Source organism: Seriola aureovittata, chromosome 3 (genome assembly GCF_021018895.1).
Source record: "Seriola aureovittata isolate HTS-2021-v1 ecotype China chromosome 3, ASM2101889v1, whole genome shotgun sequence".
Classification (NCBI taxonomy): Eukaryota; Metazoa; Chordata; class Actinopteri; order Carangiformes; family Carangidae; genus Seriola; species Seriola aureovittata.
This window is the reverse complement of record NC_079366.1, coordinates 20,337,756-20,359,119: the sequence shown is the minus strand read 5'-3', so window position 1 is coordinate 20,359,119 and position 21,364 is coordinate 20,337,756. Positions and strand designations below refer to the sequence as shown.

The following is a 21,364-nucleotide window of genomic DNA, read 5'->3' as shown; positions in this document are numbered from 1 at the left end:
CAATGTCAAAAACATCCAGCTGAACTACTTTGATGAGGGATCAGTTTGTAGAACACGCCAGCATATTTCTAGGATATAAAAGGTTAGCCTGGCCTCAGTCTAGTTTACAGTTTGATTGTGTACATATGTAGTTATTTAGTGATTCAGCGCCAGGATGTCAAAGTCCTGCAAAGTCAGCACTTCCCTTTTCTGTCCATGAACGAGGGGGTTTTCCCCAAAATACTATATGGGCAAATAAACCAAATCAACAAGCATTAAAACAGGAACATTATATCCAATGTGGCAACTCCAGTAAGGACTGTGGGCACCAATAATGCTTGTCTTCGTTGTTTATACCTAAAACAGCTGCTCCGCTGAGTGCACCGCATGTTATTCAAGACAAAGCTGGATTACATGGTGCCTTTCACTAATATCACAATATCGCTTGTCCGCATATGGTAATTGACTGCACGTACACTCCATCTGCTTTGATGTGAGTTGGACTTTGTCCTCAAACAAAATCCCTGACAGAGCTTAGAAAGGTAAACTGATCTCATTCTCTGAATAATAATACATTATAAGACAACAACCACAGCGAAACAAGAGCTCCTTGTCCAAGTCTCACTCTGTAAATCAAATAATTGTGTTCACTGATTCACTAGGTATAAAATTACCCCCACCCTATACTTCTGACTGTCAGCCACCTTCATATCCAAGACCCCATCACCATAACTGGTGGCATATAAATCAGTTATGGTGTTATAAGAAGGCCCTTTAACAGGCAAGAAGCCATAAACCAAAATAGGTAAAGGGCCTCAACTTTAAGCCTTAATTTGTTCAAAAAAGCTCCCATTCACATCTCCTTTCCTTGTTATCTTGAGTTTCACTTGTGGATGCAGGGGACAGTGGTGTCCTTGTTTGATACTAATTATGGTCCTCACCTCAAAAGTTTCCCCCTGGGAACTTCCCTCCTCCCCCTCCTCCAAGGGGCCTAAAGACACACTCAGACTGACTCATTAAGTGTCAAGGAAAATTAAGACAAACCAGAGCTGTCTGAGAAGGCGAAGCTCCGCTGGAGTCTCACTGGAGACTCTCTCTGTCAATTGTCTTATCTTCTCTGGCATGTGGAAGTCTCTCCTCAGGCCTGCTGACTGCTGAAAGACGAATGAGCTCATCAAGATGCTAGACCCTGAGTGGGGTTTCAGTGTTGCAGCCCCAGACAATAGTCTATATGGTCAGTTTTGTGTGAGGTGTTTTATTTTTAGCCTAAAATGGGTTACCAAGCTGATCCATGATCTGTGCCGACAAATATAGCCCTCACAAAATGTTTTGAGTTACACTGTTTCTCATCCATCTCCTAAGACAAATGAGGTTATAAGAGTGAAGGTTGCAACTCAAAACACATGTCTCAGCAGCCTTTTCCTTTTTCATTCTTTGGCAACAGGTCCAGTAATTAGGGAGGCTAACCACATCCTTATTTACTCAGTTCTGATAGAGTTTTTCAAAACTTAAATCTCTGTTTCTGATATAGTCTTTCATCACTTAGCGCACTGATAAGAAATGAATGGCTAGATGTACCAGCCTAGTATGGATCAGTATCACCAATGGATCAGATAAGCACAAACAAAGCATTTTGCTCAGAAGGATAATTATACAGTCATATAATACTTCCTCCTCCTCTTCATCCTCTTACACGTTGCTGCAGAGATGAATGAATCGGCATGAGCAGGACTTTCCTCCTGCCACTTTGAATTGGCTTAAATGTCAACAGATGAGAAAAAAAAGGCGATTCACCATGCTAAAGGTCAGCTCAATCAAGCACATTTAACTCTTCAATGAAATGCATGAAGCCTATTCTTTGTGTGGTGGGGATGGTAATTTAGTGGTGGGGCTCTGCCCTCCTGTGGTCAGCACAGAAACTCTCAAGGTGTCTCAGAGGTACAATGAATTATCCTGTTCAGTGGTTTCTGTGACAAATAACTTTGAAGACAAAGACCCTTTAGTTGTATTTGGTTAGAAATTTTCCCCTTGTTTTGAGTTATGCAGTTTGTCAGGACAAATAGATCTTTTTCACAGTAGACTTTTTGACATGCCTCTGTAGCAAAAGCACAGGTGTAAATAACAAAGTGAACGACAGCTGAATTCCATTTAGCTGCTTCAGTTTCCTGGTATTATGCATGTTGGCGCACTGTCACACTGTCATGGGAACCAAAATATACCTGCGCTTTTCCTTGTATGACAAGTCAAAACATCTGCTGTGAAAAACTATGTTGCAGTGGGATGAACATGCTGCCAAAATGATGTCGGTACATTCAAGAGCACATATATAAGTTCTTTAAATTTGCGGGGAAGTGCTTGGAAATATACAAAAGACTAAAGGAAATAATCACATGACAAGTAATGACAAGAGCAACAATGGCAGAAAGTAACTAAGTACATTTACTCAAGTAGCCACTGTATTTAAGTACAATTGCAAGTACTTTACTCAAGTATTTCCATTTTGTTCTACTTCAGACTTCTTTCCCACTACAATTCAGTGGAAACATTGTACTTTTTACTCCACTAGATTAATCTGATAACTATATGTACTAGCTACTTTATAAATCCCAATTAATCAAACACTACAAATGCCACCATTAAGTTGTATGCCTCCTCCAACCAGTCAAGTTGCAGGAAATATGGTCAAAACCTCCCCTTCTGTTTCTGATTAACAACATTGAATAATGGCCAGATGTGTTATTGCAAAACATCATGATGTAAAAGGGAAGTTGACCTTTGACCATTTGGATACAAAATGTCATCAATTTGTCAATCATTTTATCTTATTTGATGTTTGTGTTAAATTTGGTCATAATTAGCTTAAGAATTCTTCAGTTTTGGCCAAAAACATGTTTTGTTAGGTCACAGTGACCTTGACCTTTGATCTTTGATGACCAAATTCTAATCAGTTCATCCTTGAGTCCAAGTGAAAGTTTGTACCAAATTTGAAGAAATTCCCTCAAGGTGTTCCTGAGATATCTGGTTCACGAGAACAGGACATACAAATGGACAACCTGAAAACATAATGCCTCCGGCCCCGGCTATTGCAAACAAGGAGGCATAAAAATGTTGAAATGTTATTTATTACCAGTACTAGCCAATGTATCATTATGTTTTATTAGTGCTGCTCTGTCTATTTCTTGAAAATGCCAGACTGGAAGTGACTGCGGTTGTTTTGGTTCTTACTAAGTATTCTACAATCAAGCTAACGAGCTACATATCCCTAGCAAATTAAATATTAGAAAATACAGATACAAATATTTCTTTATCGTATAAAGAACTCTAACATGCATCTAAATTTATTCTTGACCATTATAAGTAGCTAATCTTAATGGTTCACTTACTTGCTTTTTAACCACATCTCAAAGTCATCTCTAGTGTCACTGGGTGACCTAAGTGTAAAATTTAGGTCATGTGCATTCACTGAATTCAGACTGTGAAATGTGCTTGAAAGCTCTGACAGCCAATTGGTGGACCTTCAACATTTCAACATCTACATTATCTTAACTACATCTATATGTTCATTCAAAAAGGAAAATCGTGTGATGCAGTTGAAAGCTCCAGAACAGCAAATGAATGGAGATTGTGGTGAGATTATTTTGTCTGCTGGTGTTTCCAGGGTCAACAATGAACTTTTATATATCAGAATTGTTCCTTATGTCTCATACTTTCATCTTTGTTTTTGTTTTTTTTTCCAACTTCTATGGCACTTTTTTTTTTTCGGATGACAGCTGTATTTTTATACCATGCGATTTTCATGCATTATGTTCTTTTCCCACTTGCATTTTTATTGGATGACTGTGTTTACAGAGTAACTAGTGAGTTTCCTACTTTAAATTGGAGCTGTCACACAACATAGCCTAACCCAGACTGTAATTCCTGTGGTTTGTCTTATTGTTGCCTGAAGAATTAAGGTAATATGACAGAGAAGTCACGGCAATTAAGCAACGAGTGAAGACGCTGTGCAGGAGTTTGTTCACTAATGCTACCAGCTGAAAATATCTTGGCTCTTCAAATTTCTATCCAAATAGTCACGTCATTCAGCTGAGATACTGAAATGTTGGCTTCTATGTATCCAGTGCTTTAAAATGTCCAGCAGGGCCCATAATATGGATAATAGACTTCCTCCAGTTGAAAAAGAAGCTTGGATATTTCTGTTCATTGTGAACACTGGCGAAGCATGAAACCACACACAGAGGGGCATGCAAGAGCTGCTCTTTCAACTACAGCCAAAATATGTTCATGGAGGTTTGTCTTTCCCTCAGCACTTCACAACATTTTCCACCCAAAACATGTTTCTGTCCATCAACTGCTATTGATAAATAAAGCTGATGATTATAATTTGTTGGTTGTTTGTTTATTTCTGATCTGGTCTAAATTCTGGTCACATTTTAGCACATTTTCCAACCACCTACCATGAGGGAGTGTGGAAGGATTTTGAGGATTATGTCAAACGATCACAGAAAAATGTATTTGCTACTTCTTTCAATTATAAACACAATCTTTCTGAATTTAAGATTCAGGCTTCATAAAATTGTGTGGTGTCACAATCAATCAAATTAATTCATTACAGCCTAACTGATAAATTACTTACATGTCTTCTTTTTTTTTTTATGGTGGTTACTCGGTAAGTCCTTAATCTCAGTGAAGAATTTACTTAAAAAGTAAAAAGTAAAATTGCTCAAGATATGGGGCCACTATTGATCCAACAGCTCAAGGTAATTTGAATGGGGGAATATTATTGCTACACAACAAGCACAATGAAATGGATCAGCAGCTAATATATCATCTTTGAAAATAAATTGGTTGGGGTTAGGTTGGATAAAACACAAAAAAAAACCCAAAAAACAAAAAAACAAAACAATACGCATTCATCGAATTGACAGGACGCACACCCAGAGGGTCTTGAAGTAATCAAGAAACACACAATGTCTTGATTCACACCAAATCAGAACTTGAAAAATTGAAATACAAATCATACTGTTCAATATGAATCATGTCTTTTACCCCCAAGGTCTGCGTTCCTTCTGAAAGACCTGTCATAATATGACTTTCACGCTTTTGCCACAAACTGACGACTTGGCCTCAAAAATGAGAAATGTTTTCCTTATTGTTCCTTGTAGAACTTCAAACCCAAAGTTTAGAAAAAAATAATATTAAATTTGCCTGTTAGTCATAGTTACCAATACACCAAATCCTGCTTTCAGATGGATGGATAAAGCTCCATCACATCAAAAGAGTTGTTTGGGTTTTTCCAAAATTCTTTCTCTTTTTCTTCATATTCAGTAATGTCTGAGGTGTATTTGTTGTTTGTCCACCTCCATAAAGGCCTGTTTCTTAACTCAGGTCAGTTTGAGGACATAATATCTTGGAGGATAAAGAATGAGGTGGGAATAATGAAACAGCAACACCTACAGGTCTTCTTCATTTTAGATTTTGGTATCGAAAACCAAACATCAACAATGCCAAAGCCCAGAGAATAGTTGCAGCAGCTGTACATGACAAAAGCAAAGGTGTTGTTTTGATGTATGGGTTATCACAAAGCAATTCATGGGCCAGCTATTTGTGAAATCACTACATACTACCCCAAAACTGCCCACCCACTGGAGAGTCAGCACACAGAATAATCAGGAATAATCTACAGTTAGATATGGATGACATATGTGCAGACACCGCTTCACATACTGCGCATCAGTTACAGCTGAAAATTCAGTTGGGGAACGTGTGGTCTGCAAATGTCTGAGTCAAAATATCCTGGAGGGAGCATTCTCTCAGGTTGCAACACTCCTTGTGGTCACAGAAAACCCAGAAGGAGCAATGTGGTTTAGGTGAGAATACGCTTCAGCGGAGGTCACTTATTAGAACTGTCTGTGTCATCTAAACCCAAAATGAAAGGTTTTCCTCTTTGAGGATCTCTAAATAGTTATTTTTACTTTAAGTGCATAGGGGTCCTGGAGAGGACAGATTAAATCATTTAAAAGCCTCTCCCTGCACTTCTTGAATAGATGTAGTACTTGGTACTTAGGCCAAGGTCTCCTACTGCACTGAAGCTTCAGTGATGTCCATCACTTGTAAGTCACTTTGGATAAAAACGGCTGCTAATGTGAGGTAATTTAAAAAGCATACATAGATCATAGGACGCTGTCTGATAGGCAATCAGACAAGCACCTAAAAAGTAGTTGTTGACTATTTGTGCTGCAACATAAGTGTATTTATGATTAAATAATGACACATCATCACTAATGTGAAGCACTCGAGCCGATATATTTTTCCCAAGGGCTTTTTTTAAGAGCTGCAGTTCTAATCAATACTGTGCCATCTACTGGCAACAAAAATAACAGGAGCAGCTGCAGGTTAGTTGATATGTGCCATCTACAGGTAAGGAGAGGAATGGCTTCTGCAATCAACACTTGTGCCACCTTCAGACAATGGGTATTACAGTTACGAACTGATTTCAACAGCTGCTGTTTGCATTTCACATTTTACATTACATACGTGCAAAATGTGAGTTATGTGAACTGCAGTTAGCTGAGAACATGGGCTGACTCAGTTCTGCATCTGGTGCAGAGAACTGGAAAAGACATGAGTTATTGAGATATATATATATATATATATATATATATATATATTGACTGGACAGTGATACTCTATGATTATTTTAGTTTAGCTAACAAGAGATAAAGGTGTGGTACCACTGATGCTGTTCTTCTACTTCCCTTTAGGAGGCAGTTTGGAGAGAGTGCCACTTATTCCCAGTGACTGAGCAGCTAAATGAGCCTGATAAACGTGAATGTGTGAGTTTGTGCGTTATGTATAGCCTAGTTCTATGAGACACTTTGCATCTAAAAAAAGACAGGGTGGTATGCAATCACACATAACCATAGATCTGTCTTCCTACCATAAAGTAAAAGAGAAGAATGTGCGGTTGAACATTAGCAAATATGCGACATTTTCAGAGTACTTATGAATAGGATTCAAATAGTAAGCACAAGTTCTGCGCGATGGTCGAAGTTGACCCATGACAGATGTTTTTGCAAAGTGGATGGCCTTAATTACTGGTGATGTAACATTAGAGGCTCTGGTGCACAGCTCTCTGTCTGTTTCTTCATTGTAGTCCGATACTTCCGGAGGTGGACGGACTTTTTCTTCTGAGGGGACAATAAAACAAAGCACATGGCACTGGCATCACAGAGCCTAGATTGAGATAATGACAGTGGGCCAGGAGATTGTAGTGCCCGAGATGAGTACCATCTAAATAGCCTCTACAAAGGGCTTGAGAACCCGATCTGTTTTTGTTGGGCTTTGTAGTAAAACTTCTCCGATTCATCTCCTGCTCATTAAAATTCCTGAGACTAGATGAAGTGGAAACCAATGATGCTCGCTCAAGTCCTGGACAGTATATATGCTTTAGAGTTATAACCTCAAAATCAAAGCACAATCAAGCTAATGTGCCCGAGGAGAAGAGACAAACTTTGAGAATTAAAAGCAAAAACACAATTGTATTGATTAACTACACTTTATAGACCATGACTGTATATTTTAGAAGTCAAAAAAGGACTGATTGTCATAGGACAGATTCTTATTCTTAAATCCCTTTATTGATCTTCAAAGCATTTACTTCCATCCATCACCATCCTGTTTCTGAAAACCCTCATTGTCATCACTGACGGTGATTGCCAAGTAAACACTGAGCTATTTCAAGCAGCTCTGTTGTTTTATTTGATTCCACTGTTGCTCATGGTCTGGGCTTTGCACACTCCCTTGCCGGCGACTTCAAAAGCAGCTCCCTTGTAGGTTGCAACACACTGGCCGTCTGTGCGGAGGTCTGGCTGAACCTGTTCCCATACCTTCTTTTTAGGGTTCAGCTCTTTGTCTGGTTCACCTGCAATGGAGAAGTCAGATTGATATATTAGACATTCTCTGGTCATCCATCACACATGCAGGATTTATGGATTCAGTGGTGATGTTTTATGAACTTTTTGTGGTATGTCATGCCCGCATATAACCTACTCAGACAGTGTTTTAATATTGGAGTGCTAAGACACATTGATGGATGACTTTAAATTTTCCTTCATGGATTTTTCACATTGAGCATACACTGACACAATCAATATAACAAGCCGAAGCCAATAAAAATTGTGAGCAAATGACCAACAGTTATATTGATGATTTATCAGGCTAATTCTAATTTTATTCCTCCCACATGAATGGTGAATAGTGTGACTATCTACCATGTTCTATTACAACATTAGCTTTCTGAAACTTCCATTTGTTCTTAGCTGTAATTCAAAACATCTAAACTGAACTACTCAGAATCAAAATATGCATCCAGGGAAAACAATTAAGTGAAGTTCTCATTTCACGATGGCTTTGTTTTTTTGATGTTGCTTGGCACTTGTGAAAATTCAAAGTCGGTACTGGCTGGCTTCTGTCGGGTGTCAACTTTTTTCCTCTCTGCACAGCCATGTCAGGGTATGAGGACACAAATGTGTTTCATATCCCAAGGCTGTGATTTCTGCTGGTTTACAACCCCAGAGTGGCAACAATCAAGTTTTGATCAGAAGCGTGAAAGAGATTTTGATGAGCAACTTGCGCACATTCTTAAGTTCAAGCAGAAGTACTGGGCCCCATTAGTCAGGCAAATGGGGGCAATTACAACCATACACTCACACCAGCAGTGGAGTGGCTCTATAAGTGAATCTATACCACAGGGCTCTGGTGGGAGAAAAGAGGGAAACAGGAAAAAGACAAGCGTTTTTCACCCCTTATTTCCATTATATTAACTTAAGAAAACAGCCCACCACACAAACAAACAATCAACCAATACAGTCTTTGCTCTACTTCCACTTCTGTTTTCTCTTGAACTGTGTTTTTATGGAATTGTTTCAATATGACTCTTATTTTTTAATGTAGCATCCATAAAAATCATTCAGGCCAGCTTTTGGAGTGGCTGGGACATGTGTACTGCAGCAATGAAAGCCTTGGCTGATGGAGTCGTCCTGTGGGTACTTGGTTGGACCACAGATCCACCTTCATCACATCCTCCTCTTCAATTTTTATCAAAGGGATCTCCCAATTTGGTTATTGTTCTAAAACAATATGTCAATAACAAGACCAATCAATCTTCCCATATTCAGCTTGGAAAGCTTTTAGAACCACTGGACTGGATTTGGCGGTGGTTTTTCTTTTCAGGGCTACTTCGCACGAAGGACTTTGATTCTCATACGGTCGAGTTGATGTGTTCATTCGTATGTTCATGTCGTTTCTCTCACAACAGTTTACATTAGTTAAACTTAACGGGACAGTTAAGAACTTATCTTTCCAACTGGCTATTAAAAAAAAAAAAAAAAAAAAAAAAAAAAAGAGTAGGTTACATTCCTAGCAATGAACAATGATTAGTCCGTCAAATCAGCAGTCACAGGCCATTTAGCCACCACCAAACAGAGCTGAGGACTCCTTTAATGAGAGCTTTGAGTGGGGTCTGAGAACGCATCATGATTGGTGTCTTCAGAGGGATGTATGTTGAAAATGGCAAGTTTTTTCTGGCAGCAAGAAGGTTCAACGACACCCTTCATTTCCTAAAGACAGAAGTACTTTGTAGATACTGATTCTTTCAGTGGAATCAACTCAATGACAATCAATCGATGGTGATGAAGCATCACGAGTGTCTGGATGATTTGAACATCTAAGATTTATGCTAATGATTAATCAGTAATCGGGTGTTGGTACCTGGGAAGCCCTGGAAAGTAACTCTGTCCCCTGGTGCTGCTCCAGTTGGAGGATCAAGGATTTCGACCTTGTCTGGTGAGCTGGCACACATGACCATAGCCTGGGACACCACTCCTCTCATCTTGGCTGGCTTCAGGTTACACATCAGGACTGCCATGCGATTCTGCATCTGCATAGTGGACAGGAGATTAAATACATTTTTACAGTCTATAGGCCTTACACAATAGAGAAGAACAACAAATTATACCCAATTTACTGAAGCAGAAAAAAAAAAAAAAAAAACACCTTCAACTGATGTGGTCTGTTTGGCTTCGGGACAGAGAATTTCATAATCCAATATAAACCATAATGCCAAATACCAGTCTGTCCTTTTAAAATTATTGTGTCCAATGGGTTTATGCCTCATTTCATAACCCAAAGAGAGCAAACAGGAAAACATTAGATGCTTGAGCCTGGAGACCTCTGCGGCTCACCAAAATTTAAAGGAAGACTAAGCGTAAGTTTCTGCCAAAAGCTGAGAAGAAGAGAAATCCAGCATTTCATCAGATGATGTATGCCAGATCTTAAGAAATAATCATACCTTTCTTTGAAGGACATCCTTTTAGGAAATGGCAACATAAATCTAAACTCACTCATGCTGCTCTGACAGAGTTTTGGTGGTAGTTTTCATTTTTCATCTGCATGCAGTTTTGGCAAGCTGGGGATAGTGTGTGAATGTTTTGTAACGGTATTTACAAAATAGACTGTTCGACTTGAGCAATATTTCATGTGTACTGCAGACACTTGTCCTAACTGTTATTTTATGATTTGCCCGTCTCAGTCTTGTATTACTGAATATTTATCCACACTCAAAAGCACAGCCAGAAAACTTGTAATGTATCTCCTCGGATATTCCCCTCCTGCTTGCTTTGACAGAAATAGATAAAGCCTCATATAAATAAGACAGTTAACAAGAAAGTCAAACAGGAATTTGATTTTAGAGTTATTTCCTCTATGAGTAATAAGCCTGTGTATATTCTCATTTGTCCAGGTCATAGTATCCTAAAGGAGTTTTTTTAAAATCGAAAACAACTGGACTAGGTTATTTGTCTGGGAAGACGTTTCACCTCTCATCCAAGAGGCTTCATCAGTTCGTGTACGCATCTGACCAGGCTAGGACTGGTCCTACTTTCTGGTGTGGAGACCCAGGTATTTAACCTCTTGTGGGCGTTCACAAGGATGATGATGTCACTGGTTCCCTTTTGTGCTCCAAGTGTCAACGACAGTCGTTTGCATGACTGTTGGCATGACTGTTCCTCTATGAGTAATGTACTGACAGACACATAAAAAGCAGCAAATAGCACTACCTTTCTCACTGCACTCAGAGAGCACTTCTTAAGGCTGTAATACTAAATTCCACTGCTGCAACACACGCTTAGATTTGAAGAAACAACTGCGTAATATTTGTCTGTGCGCATGACAGAAACTGTGCTGCTGTTGTCCGACTGTGTTTTTTGTACACACGATTTCAGCAGGCATACATTTAAATGATGAGCACTGTCTACATATGATGTGGAAAAGTAATATAAAAAGTCTTCCTGGTCTAAAAAACCTAAAAACAAATTCTGAAATACTGTCGACCATAAAAGTAACTGGTGCTTCTCGTTCAGATGAAATCCTACATACAGATTGTTTTTCTTGAGGAACAAATCCAAACGAAAGAAAAATAAACCCTAATATTTGATGGAGATTGTGAATCACCAACATAAAATGTGTTTTACCACTAAATAATCAGAACAGCCATCCCAATAAGTCACTTTTAATAGATGAATAACTTCTTATTATGACCATAGTGAGTCATAAATGTGGAAGTGTACAGCGGTGCTTTTGCGTCTAGTGAAAACGAATCTCAAGTAGAGAGCAGTTTATGAAGCTAATATAAAAATCTAATTTGAAGTCTACATCTTCCTCCCTCATGAGCAGGCAGTGTAGTATGGCTATCTTATTGGCAGGTGTTGCTTTTGACAACTACAGGCCTGTAATCTGAAACCTGATGGCACATTCAGTGACATTCAGGTTGGATAAATACCATGAGACAACTACAAGGGAACTGGCTTTTCTACAGAGAAGTGACTTTTAAATTTTTTTCACCTTTGCATGCAGGAAACATCCCGATAGATTCTTGAGGAGGTAGCCAACGCATCACTTTACAAAGATCCCACTTCTAACTTCTTTTAATCACATCTAAACAACTAACATTGTACCTGGTCCAGAGGTATGTGTTTGACCAGTCCGCTGACCACTGTCCTGAGTGAAGCCTCTCCCACATCAACCTGCTCCACATAGAGGCTGTCGGCATCTGGGTGCTTCTCAGCTGTGATTATACGTCCAATACGCAGGTCCAAACGAGACACATCCACCTTGACATCCTCTTGGCTGGGAGCTGCCTGCTTTTTCTCTGCTTTCTCCCCTCCTGGCATCAAAGAGCAGAAAATAATGTCACACCCTGCCTTGAAATTTCACATTTCACTGCTTTGAATTTGGTCTGTCAGTGAAAGTTTGTAATGACAATTTGGTTGGGTGTTGTGCATTTCCGGCACAGAATGTCAGACAGCTGCTATCCATTGTGTGTTGAGGAAAGGTTTTCTGAAGGGAGGCATCTCTGATAGTTTAAATGCTATTAAACTTAATGTGCATGATTTTATAAAAAATGTTAGTTTAAAAGCACTGAGCATATTTCAGCCAGCTGATATCTTTCCAAGGAAAATTATAAAAACAAATCATAGCTGAAACAATGCAGGGCATATGTCTGGAATCTGATTTAATTTCCTCCCGTAAATGAAAACAAAGTCTACCAATGACAGACCTCAGGGTGGCATGCGTTTCATGTGAAGTAAGTAAAATGTTAAGGAAAAGACAATTAATGTACTCTTCCTAGAAGTGTGGGCTACATAGCCTAACTAAATGACAATACCAATACCCACTTTTGGCTGAAGGTGAGCTCTACATGATACAATGACATTGCAGAATAACAGATGCTTCCTCCCAAAGAGACAAAGTACCTTTCACTGACTCGCCTGGCTTTCTTACACACATTAATTCAAGTGGATTGCACTGATCAAATGATCACAGTCTTTAATCATTCCTCTGAGCCCACACCAACTCTAAAGTTCCAACCCTCTGCCTTTGATATTCAGCATCCCTCCCTTGAGTAATCTTTGCACTGCTGTGTTGACAGTAACATTACCAGGACTCCGCTAAGGTTACACATCGGTTTGTAGACTAACAAGTGATGACTGTTTGGATGAGGTGAGAACATAGCTCCATTAAAGTAAGACACAATTTCAGCATGTACAATAGCTTATCAAGAGGTGTAAGTATCTCTCATTAATAGCTCTCTGACATCTGTATATGAGAAATACCAGCCACTCCAATGAATTTGTCAGGGTCTTACTGCTTGTTGCATCCTCTCTCTAAATCATAACCTCATAAACACATCCAGGACAGATTATACGCGGTCTATGCCTGACAGTTCTTCTAGCCCAGATAGCACATTGCTGAAACAGAACTAAATATCTGAGCGATTTGTTGCTAATTAATTGAAATTCTGTGCCAGGGATTTTTTTGTTTCGTTATTCTAAACGTATCATAAATGTAAAACAGTCAAACTGTTTAACTTCTTTATACTTCTTACACAGGGATACTTTAGTTTTTATGATAAGGATCTTGGAATGACGCACATCCACTGAATAGTCAGTCATTCTCATATGCTGGTGACATTAGACAAGGTTCCCTCCTCACAAATCATTAAACAAATGAAGCTTCATTAAACATATTCAAACTGAGGCCCAGAGATCTTGGATCCATTAAGAGGCAGATATTGCTGCTTTATAACCATTATCACCTGATATTAGAAATTCAAATAGAGAAACATTTTTGGAGAAGGTCAGATGATATTTGCATCCAGCCAGCTGCTGATAGGAAAACTGGATCTTCAACAAAACCCCAAGTTCAAAAAATAACAATAAATTAATATTGATGAAGACAGAGTAAATCCTTTAGTGGCGAGAGGTGAGTCACTTTTATGGCTTTAATCTGATCCTGCCAGCAAACTGAAAATGAAACACATGACAAGAATGTTGCTTTATAACATGTCTAAACAGGCTTGATTTAACCGTCTAAAACTGTTTTATTGGATGTGAAAACTTCAAAAAGATTCCTAATAAACTCCTGCAATGTGCCATATTTTTTTCATTCAGCCATTACCTTTTTTCTCAGGCTTCTTCTTTTTACTCTCTTCCTTGGGAGCGGGACTCTGGACAGCAGCAGCAGGGGAGGCAGAGGGTGCTGCACCAGTGGGTTTGGGAAGGGTGGGCTTCGAACTGCACTCAACAGTGGGTTCACCTGATGGCATGGCCACCTCCCGTACTACAGGAAGGACGTATGCAAAATGTTGGTACAAAGAAAGGGTGAAAAAGTGGATCAAGGTTACGATCAGAGACTTTTTCTCAGTCATCTGTGATGACTGATTTTCTCTGCACAGACTTGCGTTCTCTCAGTTGTCGTGTGAATGAAAGCACAGACAAGAGCACAGCACAACTACTTCTTAGACGGGCCTTTTCACGCACAGAGCTGGTTGCATCAACATAATACGGTGAAATGATACAGAGGGAGCTTTATTTACACACCAAGTGGGAGGACTGCTCTCCTGATGCAAACAGTTTTGATGGGAAAATGACACAGTGTCCAAGCTGATGGAAACAAGGAAATGGAGCCATAAAGCAAGGAACAATGTCCTACAATAACTCCCCTGAAAAAAATAACCCCTCATTTAAGGCGCCTGATGTTTGAGTTCCTACAAAATCTTGTGCCTGTGTCTGACAAACATCGGCCTGCAGGCACACCACCATCACCATAATGCTTTTAATTACCTTAATTGTATGTTAAGACCTGAGATCAGGACCTTTCCGGTTTACCTTGGAATTATGGGCAATAACCTTTTAAACTCTTGACATTCCACTTTAAGTTTCCTCTCAAGGCTTTTTACATTTAGAAAAAAAAAAAAAACAAACCACTGTGATATCACATAATGATACTTACAGCGAGCAACCCCAAGATGCCACATTTTTAAAAATTACATATATAATATATACATAATATAATTACTTTATGCACATTACCCAAAATTAAGCCAGGCATGTCTGGAATCTCTAGATACATTAGATCTCGACAAGAATTTTTAATTAAAGCTACACAAATCAACATTGTAATTTTAACAATGGAGTCTTCTTTTACCTCATCGTTTTGGTTTTTAGAATCTGAAAACTCAACTCTCATCAAACAGGCTGCCAACTGCAGCAGACAGTTGCTTCAGAGAAAGAGCTGAGATAAACCCACTGTAAACTACCTGCTTGACAGACAGACAAAGCTAGAGTCTAGCCAGTGAATACAGTGGAGCATTTAGCAGCTGAAGAGACAGATACTTCCCTCTGGAGTTGGTGGTGACCAGAACAAAGCTAAAAAGGAGAGAGTACTGGACTAACACTTGGATTTGTATAGTGTTTGTAATCATATTTGCAATAACAACTTCATTAGATAATAATAGGACAACCAAATCAAGTGGGTCCAAAAAGTTAATGGAGCAATAAATTCTTTGGGTTTGAAAAAAAAATGCTAGTTTGCATGATACAGTTTAAAGGAGCCACAGATTTCCAACTTTAAGATGGTGTTGGAGCAAATTTGACACTGAACTTCAATTGTCACCATTTTCATTCCTTGGCTGTGGAAAAGTTGTTTTTCTGACTGGCTACTATTATAGTCACATTGACTAGTTTGTTTTTCTCATCTCAATAACAAATCAGCAAAGCTGAAATTCCTTTCAAAAAGGTTCATATTTATCTGTGTTTTGATTAAGCTATTTTATGCCACCTTAAAGCCATTGAAAAGAAACCCCAAAAATAAACATCACAATTAGATACAATATGTGGAAAAACACAGCCCCGGGTGTATTGGAACACATTCCTTCCACGTTCCAACACTAACATATTGAGTGCTTTTGAATAAGGTTAAATTGCTTATTTCTTCCAGTCCCCCATTTATTCCTGCAGCTTCTTTCTGGAAAACATTAAATGTGTGTTAATGTGTGTGATCTGAGCTATTTGGCCTTGAACGTATGTCAGACGCACAATAGCTGACAGACATGTTGTCCCCATCACTCTAATGGGGATTCTTGAGGCGCTATGGTTGCTTATAATAAAAACAAAAAAAGATCTAGTTATAATGGGCTGAAGCGAGAATGTACGAGATGTTATCATTGATAGTACAAACCAAACAATGCTCTAATGAGCAACAACTGACATCAAACGTTCCTAAGTCAGGCACACACAACTGCCTCTATAACTCGATATAAAGGATAACAACATCAAGGTCTTTTTAAAAGACAAACAAACATTTGATCTGCAAAGAAGTCTTTGCTGGGAACCAAACTCAGCATACCTCCCCTCCTCTTCTCTTTTTCCAGCAGCTGTTTTTTCAGTTCCTCGATGTCATTCTTCAGTTTCGCATTCTCCACCATCAGTTTCTTCTCTTCTCTGACACTGGCCTGGACGACTGCAGTGAGGGAAATTCTTATTACCACAGCACAGGAATTAAATTTCAACTTCCCACAGGGCATTTTAAGAACCGTTTAACTAGTACAAATATATTACTTACTAAAATATGTTGACTGCTGAAATCAATATTGTGAGTCTTCTGGGCTTAAAGACGTCATGAAATTGTGAACTAATACAGTTTTCGACCCTTGGTATAATTAATCTTTCTCAATTTGTGCAGGTGATAACATTCAAAGTGTTGAAGGATATGGCATTATTTAAACAACTGCAAGAAAAATATAGTCTATCTTCCCTTCAACACATTTATTTATTTTCTAGTAAATCTACAAAACTGTATATTTGACTGATGTGACCATTTAAATTATCCTCAGTTTTATAGAAGTGTGTTATTTAGTTCACAAATTAGTCTGAGGCCTCAGGTTTCATATACTTGCTAGTGGCCCTGTGGAAATTTTACTCATATAGCCTTTATCTAGATAAAATGAAACTGTAACTTTATGTAAATGGACTGCATTTATATAGCGCTTTCCTAATATGCCTCTCATTTGTTGACAGGGTTGTTGTGTTTGGGTGTCAGTGTGTGGCGTTCTCTTACTGGCTTTCTCCTTCAGCAGCTGGATTTGCTGTTTGAGGTACTCGATGATCTGGTCAGCCTCAGCTGCTCGCTGCTCCAGCCTCAACAAAGGATTGTGACTTGACATCTTGAACAAGGAGCGAGCCAGGAACCTAACAGACGATAAAGATTTATAGCCATCTCACCACTATAACTGCATGATGAAAACAAGCAGATATTAAGGCTGAATAATACACTAAAGTCATTATTTTGGGATTTATATGCGGAGTATGTTTCCTTTCGTTTTAAATATAAGTAAGGGCTCATATATAGTGAATACTTAGTAACTTGCCCTTTAAAATCAACTTGTGTGACACTATGAAGAAAGACAACAAGACTAGGTCAAAACCTAGTTTGGACCGTGTTGCATTTGCATTCTGCCTAGTGCCCTTACTCTCTATGCTCACACACACACACACACACACACACACACACACACACACACACACACACACACACACACACACACACACACACACACACACACACACACACACACATATATATATTTTAAAATGTACACACAGCTGAATTCCAAATTCATTTACATGTTTTTCTCCTTCTACAAGCTGCTGCTCTGCACTCCTAAAATTTTATAAAAATGATGTCATCTGACAAAATCACCATTCACATAAGTTAAAGACAATGGCTGTGCTGTGACATTGGCTACATTTACTTGTAAAATGATCACTCAGAGAAAAAAGTTAAAAGCTCATTTATGTCAGCTGCCATGCAGTCAGCATACAGAGATCTGTCTGCGAATGGAAGCCCGAGCACATGCTTCAGGGGGCAATACTGGCGGCTCTCTTTTATGGAAAGTAGTTAAGCTTTGTCCAAAAACTCGCTGGATTTGTCGCTAGGTTTGTTTTTTAGAAAGGTTAAGAGAGAAAGGTAAGTTGGCAACACAGAGTTTGTGCCAAATCATTTTGAAAGGGCAATGACCAATGGTGAAAGTCCAACAATGGTGTAACCTTATAAGTCAGTCAGTCAGTCAGTCAATGAGTCAGTTAGTCTGTCAGTGACATTTGTGTTTATAGGGCTGGGCCCTGCTGTTGCGGTCCAGTCAAAAAGAGATGGTATTTTCAAGTACCATGCTGAACATCTACAAAAGATACATGTTTGGAGTTACAAGGTTTGCATTCCAGTACAACCCCACCACAAACTGCAGCCTCCGAAATGACCACAGAGCAGAGTCAACTTCTCTCTGACAGTCTCAACAAAAAGTGAGCATTGTAATTTCGACAAAGGTGGTATGTGTTACAGGGCTCTTCTATAGTATTACATTACATTGTTTGTTTTCCTATTTTTGAGTAATATTCCATACTACACTGTTTATATGTTGAGGCAGCATTTCAACTACTGTTTAATACTGTATTCCTAAATAGAAAATAAGGCACTGTGGATCCTAAATTATCCCATAAATATGTCTGAAAGAACAATCATACTTTGACATGTTTTCCATGACCTACAGCCCCAGTATATTTTAAACGATGTGTTAATGCAATTTTCATGACAAATATAGTTCTGCCACTTCTCCAAAGTGACAAATCTGACCTCTGCCCACAAGGCATGTTGAGAGATAATCAACACATGTTGATTTTCATAAAACTGATATTGCTGCAACATTTCAGAGTTTAAAAAGCACATAAAAGCCCTGACAAGGTCCATTGTCTTTCACAGTGGTGGTATGTCATTTCACACGTGTTGATGTGACATTCAGATTTATAATCTAAAAAATCATACTAGCATTACATTATACATTCAATTTTGAAGCTAAAGTTCAAAAAGGGATCAGCCATTCTTGTGCCACTCAACCAAAATACAGCTGGTCATCAGTTTGGGTTTGGGGTTATGTTCCTTTGTCTTACTGAGCATAGCAAATTACTTCTTGAAGAAAGAGGAAAAGAAAGATTTTTACAGGCGGAGGCATGGAGAAGAAAACTTCTTACACATATTACAGGGAGGCGCTGGAAAACAACAGCTGGCCCAAGATGAAAACAAAATGTTGGGGGATGAGGAAATTAGAAACACAAAATAGCTGGAGTTGATAAAATCAAGGATCAAAGCATTGTTTTTAGAGAAACTGAATTGATTTAAACAGGACCAGTGGTGGAGTAATAACAAGAGCCACAAAAAGGCTGATCTCATTTGGATAACCTCTGAAAATGGGTCCTGGGGCCGAGGTATGGTCCGTAGCATTTAAAACATGAAGAGGTCGTTGAAACTTTGGATTTCAGATGGAAATAGTCAAATGTGTTAACAATATCAAAGTGACGTGAGCTTTCACTGGCCTTCAGCCTGCCTAATGTGCCTGTCTTCACTGTATGGGAATTAAATATATCTTTGAATCATCTTCTGGTTTGCAACTGTATAAATTTAGCTGGTTAACTGCACTAAACAGAGGACAGCTGGTGCTCAACTGGTAGAAGGCAGCTGCCTACTTGCATTCTTATCAATTTACTAAAAACAGCCATGACTGTTATTTTAGTCATGCAGTTCACACACACACATTTTATGTCTAAATGTATTTTCAAATTAAAATATCAAAAGGTAAGGCTGTATAGCTATGCACTGGGTACACATGTGGTTTGAATCAAATCTGTAAATTTGTTACATTTAACCACCAGCTTTCTCTGGTGCGGTGGTGGTGTGTGAACAGACCCACCAGAAGACAAGTGTTTCCTCTTTTTATGCTCCATTCCCACAGTAAAAACACACTGTAGGAGGAGAGTTCCCTACCTGTCTGCCAGCCAGACCATTGTGAAAGAAAAGTCAGCGCAGTATGCCAGCACCACCTGAAGGCATTAAAAGGACTTACACATTTTAATTCATAAAATGTGTAGCCCTCACTCAAGATGTATGTGCCCTCCGCATATTCAGCCTCTAAAGGGATAAAACTCAGGCATGCTTGGCATCCAAGAAAAAATAATTGATATTTTTTTTTGTAGTTGTAATCGCAGCCCAGCAATAATTTGAGTTTGAAAAAGTCAACAGACAGAAGCCTTACATACAGGGCACTTGATGTAATCAGTTAAAATATGATGCATTGTCAAGTTGAAGGCAAGGACTGTCCCCGATGACCAATGCTCAATTCAGCATTTGTCTTCATTATTTTAGATTATATAACTATTATTGTTTAAATTATAAAATCTAAAAAACATGTCAAATGGCCATCACGTGTGGCCATATTTTGTAAACATATTAAAATACTGAATCTACTACAGAGGTGGGTCTAGGGATAGATCCCCATCCATAAGTAACACAATAGCAGAATATGCCTATTTTGGTCATGGGTTTCAAACACTTTCTGTAATAAAACATTTAAAAGCAAAAATCTTATGCAATGGTGGACCCTGGGAAAAAGTGTAATCAAATGGTGGTCAAATTTGTGTGAGTTTAGGGGTTTTTGATGTGAAAAAAAACTTTCAGAACCACTGTACTAGAGTGTTACTATAAAGTCCCATTAAATACAGATATAAAATTAACTGATGATAATTTTGATGGTTAATTGCTTAAGTCAGATATCATGGACAAAAACATAATATGTAATATATGTTTATAATATGTTTTTCTGTTGTAAATATGATGATTTATTAATCATTTGTTTCTCTAATGTCATGATTTATTTTACTTATACTTTATAATTCAACTGTATAAAATTTGAACACGTTTGGGTGTCTGGACGAAATACACAATTTAAGATATAATAATCTTGTTATTTATGTTAACCTTAAAGACAGATGAAAATCACATAATTATTCAATATTGAAACTGAACTCGTTGGCTGCAGCCCTAGTTTAGTACTGATAAAGATTATTACCTCTGTAGTTTCAGCCATTTGCAAATCAAAGTAATCAATCAAGAATGATCTTATTCCATATCGTGGTTGTGTTAATCACTGAATTAGATTTAAACGTGTATTGTTGAGAACAGATTCCTAAACACTGAATTGAAAATTACTTCGCGTTGCGTCAGTTAAATCAGTAAGCAATTTACTGTCATGTAGCTGTCGCTGGTAAGGCACTAGCTAGAGGGTTCCTCAGACGTTACTGACAGCTCACGATTCAAATACAACAATAGTTAGTTAACGCATTAAAATAAAACACAGAGGCTTTATAAACAAACATAAAAAAAACTTACATTGACTATGAGCAGCAGACCCAACACGTTTCAGGCAGCGCTGGGGGCTTGACAGCTGCAAGTGTTAGACCAGCTAGCCGCAGAGAGGCTAATTCAAGCCCCCAACGGGTAGATCTCTTCACCATCCGGATGTGAAGCAGGAGTGTTAAGCCCTCTCCGTTCGCTGGCCACATGTTCTATAGGTCGACACACAATGAAAGGCGGAAACGGCGATCGCCTGTGTGTAATTACGAGAATGAGAATTTATGTGTTCAAAAAATAACGAAATATCAAT

At 38.6% G+C, this 21,364-nt stretch overlaps 1 protein-coding gene across 1 annotated transcript; it reads right to left on the bottom strand.

The window, feature by feature from the left end:
• Positions 1 to 7,594: 7,594 nt before the first annotated feature.
• On the bottom strand, positions 7,595 to 21,244 carry aimp1a (aminoacyl tRNA synthetase complex interacting multifunctional protein 1a). The gene is made up of 7 exons (XM_056371602.1): positions 21,091 to 21,244; positions 16,933 to 17,063; positions 16,222 to 16,335; positions 13,993 to 14,154; positions 11,991 to 12,199; positions 9,748 to 9,916; positions 7,595 to 7,900 (listed from the first exon to the last, which is right to left on the bottom strand). Coding segments are annotated over exons 1-7 (954 nt in total). The 5' UTR covers positions 21,093 to 21,244; the 3' UTR covers positions 7,595 to 7,733.
• Between the last annotated feature and the right edge of the window lie 120 nt (positions 21,245 to 21,364).